Genomic DNA, 8290 nt, shown 5'->3' with positions numbered 1-8290 from the left:
CCCCATACAATATGCAAGGCATCTACCGCAAGAATATGGCCCCATAGTGTAAGAAAAAAAGCAGGTGTATCAACATTCGGTGCATAACAGTTCACAAAAAGCACCGTAATCTGCCCAATCCTCCCCCACAACAGCACATATCTCCCGTCTGAGTCTATTCGCGATCCCAGCTCCTGGAAACGAAGTGATTTTTTGATCAGTATAACAACCCCACGTGCGTAAGAGGAGTATGATGAAAATTTCCTCATGAGTCCCACCTCCCACCGAATGCATGTGCAGGCGCCTGGCGCAAATGCGTTTCCTGCAGTAATGCCACCTGTATGGCATGCCAATCAAGATATTGCAGTACATTACGAAATTTCCTGGCATCATTAAGTCCACGCACATTCCAAGACAAAATCGATATTCTATCTAACATCACGGCTGACATCACATCTAAGGAATGTGCGATAGAAAACGCTGAAACACTGCACCAGGCACAGTCCCCAACTCCATGCGGCGGTCTTTCACTGCTGCATACACCGTACACCCCACGTGCTGCACACTACATTCATCCATGCCATCTTCCATCCACAGCAACAAACCCCCCTTCCCCAAAACAAACAAGAACACCCAACCCCGAACTGTCAGGACCCTTTGCCACCCCCCCTCCCCACACTCCATTCATCCATCCAGCCATCCAGAAAATCAGTTGCACAAAAAAACTTAACAGTGGTGGGGTATTCCCGTAGGAGTGCCTACCAGAGGTGCACATTACCACCCTCTCACACTATGCCGTTCTCTCAGCCGCAAGGCAAAGACCTGACCCAGGCACAGTGTGGGAGAGGGTGCCCGGAGCAAAGTATTATCATCAACCATCTCCACAACAACAGTTTCAACAAGCGGAATCCCGGATTAGACCGGCGATCCACACATCCGCTCTTAACAGTTATGCCTGTGAAACCCTAGACTCCAAGGGCAGCCATAGAAGCGCCAGTGCAAAGTATGTAGTTCAGCCTGTTTGTCGCTAGAAACCTGGTCAGGCGTCCTCCTCCTCTTCCGCCGAGCGGTGGCCATCCTGTCCCGCCTCTTCTTGCCGGCCAGCAGCAGCACGTTCCCTCTTGAAACGCTTCACAAAGTCTTCCGCCTGCTGCGGATTCGTGAAGAAAGTCTGCGTCGCCTGATGAGTCACCCTCAGCTTTGCAGGGTATAGCAAGGCGTAGTCCACTTGTAGGTCCCTAAGCTTTTTCTTGACCGCAAGGAACTTGCGTCGTTGCTCCTGCACCATCGGAGTGAAGTCCGGATAGATGGTGAAATTGACCCCCTCAAAGGAAAGTGAGCGGGTGGTGCGAGCTGCACGAAGAGCCGCATCACGGTGCCGGTAGTTCAGGAGGCGTGCAATGATAGGGCGCGGTCCCGTGCCTGTGGCCGGACGTGGCCCAAGGGATCTGTGTGCCCGCTCCACAATAAACTGCGTGGAGAACGCTTCTGCTCCAACCGCACCAACCAATAGTCTTTCTACATACGTCTCCATTTTCCCCACATTTGTCGTCTCCGGCGCACCTATAACGCGTATGTTGTTACGTCGACTTCTCGCCTCCAACTCCTCATTCTTGGCGGCTATTACCCTCAATATATTGTCCATCCTCGCCAATTGAGTGGTATGAGTGGCCGCAGTGTCGTCGTGATCCGAGATGCGCTGTTCCGCCGTGGTCAGGCGCTCCTCATGGACATCGAGTTTTTGTACCACTGCGTCCATGCGCGAGGATAGTTTGTCCACTTTGTCCACAATGGTAGCAAAACTTTGCCGCATCTCCTGCATCATCTGCTGGAAATCCGGGGCAGTGGACTGCGGACTGGCATCAGTGATAGGTGGGGGGGGGGAACAGGAGCTCCCAGCCTCCTGCACCAAGCGAGAGCCCCTCCTAGAAGCCGCAGAGTCAAAGGAAAGCTTAGGTTGCTTATTGTCCGGCTTCCCCATGGTCCTGCACACACAGCAAGCAGAGGCGAGGGTATCCTCGGGCACAAGCCCACGTACACCAACCAATGTTATGCGCCCAATAGAACAGGCAGTATAGCAAAAGCCAAGAGTAGGGCGCAGTAGTCGTGCATCCACGCAGTATCGCCAGCCCCCACAAACAGTCACAGCACGTTGCTGCCTCCGGGGAGGCAGGGGGGCAGTTACAACAATAGCAGGCGAGGGTAGACTGAAAGCATACAGCAGCGGTCCACCACAGCACAACACAGCCAAGTGAAGGTAGCGCCACTTACACAGTGCAACAGGGACAATGCGCAGGCATCAGCTCCTATGCCGTTCCTCAGGGAGCAGGACAGTCCAATCCAAGACAGTGTGGCACAGGAAAAGCAACGTAGGGGGCACCAGTATACAGTGCAGTCAGAGGGTACTGGCACCAATATAGCTAGCACAGCGCTTCGCTGAAAACTCCAGCACAGTAGGCTCTGCCATACAGTAGCTGCTGCGACGACAATGGCGCCAAACGGAGGAAAAGGTCGTCCCCCAACAGCACGACCAGCAAGTCCCGCTGTAATCCGTATCACCAGCCACAATTCACCTCCGATCGTACCTTGCAGCTCCCAAGCGTCCAGGATACCATCACAGGCGGGGGCACGAGCAGGCAGGCATGCCCCGCCACTCCCTCCTTTGTCCCGTCCATGCCTCAAATCCGGGGGTGGATCGGCGCCCCCGTCGCAGCTCCGCCACCGCAGTCCAGGGTGGCACCTGTGTTGACGCTGCACAACCTCTGCCACCGGTCATGAGCCCCGCGTACAGTCACCATCCACGTCGAGGCGGGCGATCTCGTAGAGTCCCTGAGGGGGGAGGGGATCGGGCCTCCACCCCACGTGTGAGGCAGCGGACCACAGTGAGCCGAGACGCCGGGCCGCGGAGCGCATGACTTCGAGAGCGCCCGGCGGTGAAACTTCCGGACCTCCTAACTCCGGACAGGAACCACCGATCGGGTCGGGAGTTGGACCGAGTGCAGTCCACAGCCGTCCAAGGGAAATTCCAGGGTCAGATCAGGGGATGGTGATGGTCAGAAGGATAAATGACCGGATGAAAGCTCCGGGCTGCAGGAGCCTCACGGCAGTGCGGCCATACTGCAGTGCGCCCTCTAGCGCCCCCCAAATAGCTATCTATTGTTTCCACGATTTTGGAGATATACTCCTTATTCTGGAGGGAGCAAAGTTGTCATGTTTATGTGGTTGTCAGAAGCTAATCCCTTCTTGTCTATTCAGGAAAGATAAACACATTCTTGTTTACTCGAGAAAGTTTCTAGTGACCTCTGAGCTAGCTGGCACACACAATTAAGTCTAACATATTCAATAGAGACCTAGTCGACCTCAGTCCTACGTCTAAACTATCGTTTATGTTATTCCAATGCGCAGAGCCTATTGGGAATATAGGAACTACAATACAGGCGTAAGAGAAAGGTCTCAGCATAAACGTGAATAATTGGGATTTTTATCAAGGTTATAATCGGGAGATTCACAAACACCACTACAGACTTCACAAGACATCACAATCAATAAATACACCTTTTACTCTAGACCACTGAGCCCTCAACTAACAAGTCAATTCATATTGTTTGTGTATTTTTTTCAGACTGTCTGCAAATCCAAGGAAAGATACATCGTTGGATAGATGGAGGAAAAAAATCTTACCTCAGAGGACAACTTCCTGATTGTGGGATTTTCAGATCTTCCACAGCTCCAAATTCCGCTTGTTGGTGCATTTGCACTAGTGTATGTAATTACTTTGATTGGAAATCTACTTATAATCTCAATAATATGCTCCAGCCCATCTGTGCACACTCCCATGTATTTTTTTCTCATTAATTTGTCCATTGTAGACATCAGTTTAATCTCAGTCATTTCCCCACAAATCCTTGTCCATTTCTTTTTGAAAGGCACACTTATTTCACTCACTGAATGCCTGCTGCACATATATTTTTTTGTGCTCCTTCTGGTGACAGAATTCTTTCTCCTCACAGTCATGGCCTTTGATAGGTATGTGGCCATTTGTAACCCCCTGCATTACAGAACTATCATGAACAAGACTATGTGCCCCCAACTGGCTGCAGCATGCTGGCTTGCTGGTCTTGTGCTTTCACTGCCACACACCGTACTGCTGTCCCAGTTCTCCTACTGTCAGTCCCACACCATAAACCACTTCTACTGTGATTTCAGTGAGCTGGTGAAGCTATCTTGCACCAGCACCCACATTATTGAGATACTAACCTATGCATTTGGATCAACTTTTGAGCTGGTCCCATTCATTATTGTCATCACATCTTATGTGAAGATCCTCTCAGTGATCCTGAAGATGAAGTCTACAGAGGGAAGGCGAAAGGCATTCTCAACATGTGCCTCCCACCTCACTGTGGTCATTTTATTTTATGGATCTATTTGTCCTACAAACATGAGACCTGCATCAACAATTTCAATGAAAGAAAACAAGATATTGTCTTTGTTGTACACCACTCTTCCTCCATTGTCCAACCCCATCATATACAGTCTTAAAAACACAGAGTTTAAAAACGCCCTGAGGAAGAAAAAAGGAAATGGAAACAGTATAGACTACAGAACGATAAAAACTATTTTTCGGACAACAATGTTTTGATAATGATTGATATAATTGGTATAGCCTCAGAGTTACCCTGGACAATGTGCTTAAATACATGTGCTCTTGTGAATTTCATTGATGTGATTCGATTATTTATGTATTTTATGTATAGAGTGTTTAAAAATCATACTTTTGGATATGTGATCATGTGGTCTTTGCTTGCCCAAACTGAGAGAATGATGTGGTTTATTACTGCCTGTGCCAGGAACTGGATCTCAAGATATTCTCCTCTTGTTATTAAGTGTTCAGTGATGTGGTTGTAGACTACTTGGGAGTGGCTGGAACAGCCTGAAGTGTAGACTACTTTTTCAAAATGTGTCTATAATTTTGACTAAATCTTTTTTCAAGTAGTGGCAACTGTAATATGTTGAGATCAGCTATTGTTGTCTTGAAAATTGATGCTTGTATTGCTTTGTAAAAGCATTCTTTTCTTTTAAACCACGAGTTTTCATTCAATGCTTTTCTAGACTTCTTATTTACCTTTACCATACACTTTTTTTTGTTTTTTGTTTTATTTAACGCAAACTGGACCTGAAGATATCGGGTATCAGAGCACTTTACATAGCCCCAGTTTTTTTACATGAGGACACATTACATTTTTTTAGGCACGGGGAGATTAGGTGATTTGCCCAGAATCACAGGATGTTGAGAGTCATGGACGAGACTCGAACCAGGTTCCCCAGCTTCGACGTCAACCGCTCTAGCAGTTAGGCTACATCCTCTCCCCACTTATGTTTTCAATTAAGCCAGAGCGCCTCCACCATAGTTGCAGTTGTCACAAGAATTTATGTGGAATCACTTTGTTGAAAATTTCGATGAGTGAGTGGTGAAATTGGTTGATGGATGCCAGTCTGGAAGGTCTTGCATGTCTTTTGAGAGAGGCGATATTAGTGGCTAAAAGTAAAGTGTGTGCATTTGGGAGGTTTAGGTCAAAGTAAAAGATATGATGATCGCTCAAAGTGATGCACTGTTTTCTTATGACTGAGATGATGTCATTTGTGTGGCTCTTTTCACAAATCAATTAAAAATTAAGCACCTCAGGATCATTGAGTAGGTCTGCAATCTACTTTAGGTCAGGTTTGTTGAACCAGGCGTAAGGGTTTCTAAAGATACAAGAATTAGAGTAGTAATTTGGACTTGACATGGAAAACGTACTCCGTTTAGATAAATTATCCTTAAAGATTGTTATTAAAAAATCTATATACATGATCTCATGTAAAAGAGATCAGCAATCATGTAATATGAATGGAAGACTTGATTGCATCTCAGGGAGCTCCATTGTTAAAAAACCTCAGCCATACGTTCTTTGGAATGTGTATCATGGAGCACGTCGAGTGCTCCTTTTATTGAGACTGAACATTCTTCCTCTAAGGATTGTGACAGGTGCCTGGGAAGGTATCCCCAAAACTGAAAGATTTTGCAATCTTTGTAATGGTGGTTTACAAGATCTTAATCATGTTTTAATTATATGTCCGGCACTCCATTTTGTCCGTTGTAAATACTTAAGGCTTGGTTTTCTTCAGTATAATATCTCTACGGCAGTACAGGCTCGCAATTTCCTCATGTTTCCTCCATCTGAATTAATGTGTTATAAAATATTTTGTTTTTTTAAAGAATTTTTAAATGTTTATTGAAAATGGTATGGGTTGTGTGAAGTTCGGGATCTTTAAGGAATGTTTGTGTTTATCTAATTAATTTTTAAGGTGACTTATTTCGAAGCACTATAGACACTTTAAAAGACCCGTAAGAGTAATATCCTAATCTTGCCCACACTACTTCTACTGTACCTGTAATAATGATGTTTGATTCTGTTTGATGTTTTTTATGATGTATTTTAAACACTCTTACTTTTCTTTTGATGCGCTTGCACTTCAGTAAGTACTGTTGGAAATTATTCATGGTTCTCTCTTTTTAATGGTCTCCTCCAAAGCAAATCAAATATTGACATTCTGGGACTCTTGAAATCGTTTTTTCTGGTGATAAGTGTACTTGTTCTGTTAAAATCAAGGTTAATGCTATATCATGCCCCTTATCGTGACACTATAGATTAGTAATAATTGCTATAAAAGTAAGGAAAATTGTGGGTAAAAAATTCTTCGTTCTTTTGTAATGGCGTTTTTTATATTAACTTCTTTGTATTAATAAGTGTAAGTCTGAGAATGATTTTTAACTAACATGATGTGTATAAGCTGTTTTTTATTTTGTATTTTATGTGGAATTCCTTGGAATTCCAAATCATAAATAAATAAACTTTGAACCTTTGCCTATCCAATACAGATTTCTGGAGGGCAACTGTGGGGAGGAGTGAGACAGTGAAATTCAGAAATGTGGAGCAGTAAATAAGTAATAATCCATACTCACGGCCAGACTCACAATTGTAACTTAAACTTTGGAGTAAGTTTACTCTTTTGAGTAAGTTTGCTACTTTCCATATTCCCAAGCAGCACTCATGTAGTAACTTACAGTTTTGTAGTAACTTACACATTTGTAATAAATAATGGAGGTATGGACTTAAAATAATCCCCAGTAAGATAACATTTTAAATTAAATTACATTTGTTAAAATAGTTAAAGTTATAAGTACATATAAATTGATGTTAAAATATTTAAAGTTGCATACTTATTATTTAATTATATAATACTAAATAATAAAAATGTATATCTATAATTAAACAACGAATATTTACTATTTTTTATATTCTGTATTTTTTATTTTATATTAGATTATTAAATCAATAAAACTTTGGCGCCTATTTGGATTGCGGACAGACGTGCGTCCGTCCGCCACCCCCGAGGTGGAGGGACCGTCCGCAGGAGCAGTGGTGGTCCCTCCGGTGGAATTAGGATGTGACCGCCACCCTGGCGGTCACATCCCGTATACTTAACATTGTGACAGGTGCTGTTTTACGCAGCACCCGCCGCAAAGTTAAATATGCATGCTGTGCTTTTGCATGCACAAAGCGGCAGGCACCGCGCGGTGCCTGCAGCATTGTGCATGCAAAAGCAGGGGGTACCATAGGTGCACCCCCCACACCCCCTTCACCCTGGGGGCCCTTAACGGGCCCCCCAAAAAAAGACAGTATGCCTTTCCGTGGCGGCATTGCCGCCACAGAAAGGCATGTACTACAGCTCATCCTAATATAGCTGGCGGTGTCCGATAGAAACCGCCACCATATTAGAGCTTTTCCGCCACGGTCAGAAGGCGACCGTGGCGGAAAAGCGGCGGACGGTCTTCCCATCCGCCGATGACCCCCAGCCATCCTAATGTGGTGGGGGTCTTTTCATGTACTGCAGCGGTGAATCTGCATCTTCCGGGCCGGCGGTGGCCTCCGCCGGCCCGGAGGATAGGGATTCACCGCAATCCTAATCGACCCCTTTATTCGGTTTTGACAAACCAAAAAGTCACACATATAAAAACAAAAATACATGAACATCATCAGAATAAGGAAAAAACTGCTCATTATACTCAGGATTCATGAAATACATCATGGTCATCTGGGTCAAGTCATTTGAAGTTTGTTATCCCTACTCAGACTCAATAAAACGACAATTTATTCAAATTTCGAGCATTCCAAAGAAAAACCCCAAGAGTAAACATTCTTTAAAGTGTATATTGCCTGTAACAGTAAGTAAAGGAGATGGAAGGATAATCATGCAGGTAATACCTGAG

At 45.0% G+C, this 8290-nt stretch overlaps 1 protein-coding gene across 1 annotated transcript; it reads left to right on the top strand.

The window, feature by feature from the left end:
• Positions 1 to 3640: 3640 nt before the first annotated feature.
• On the top strand, positions 3641 to 4618 carry LOC147700640 (olfactory receptor 8D1-like). The gene has a single exon (XM_086929153.1). It carries the CDS (start codon positions 3641 to 3643, stop codon positions 4616 to 4618), a length of 978 nt encoding a protein of 325 aa, XP_086785279.1.
• The last annotated feature ends 3672 nt before the right edge of the window (positions 4619 to 8290 follow it).

This window comes from Lissotriton vulgaris, chromosome 7 (genome assembly GCF_964263255.1).
Source record: "Lissotriton vulgaris chromosome 7, aLisVul1.2, whole genome shotgun sequence".
Taxonomy (NCBI): Eukaryota; Metazoa; Chordata; class Amphibia; order Caudata; family Salamandridae; genus Lissotriton; species Lissotriton vulgaris.
Note: the sequence above shows the minus strand (reverse complement) of the source record. Positions and strands in the feature narration are given on the sequence as shown.

What these genes read in the sequence shown, in the direction of transcription:
- LOC147700640 (XM_086929153.1), top strand. Translation starts at nt 3,641, where the DNA reads ATGGAGGAAAAAAATCTTACCTCAGAGGACAACTTCCTGATTGTGGGA.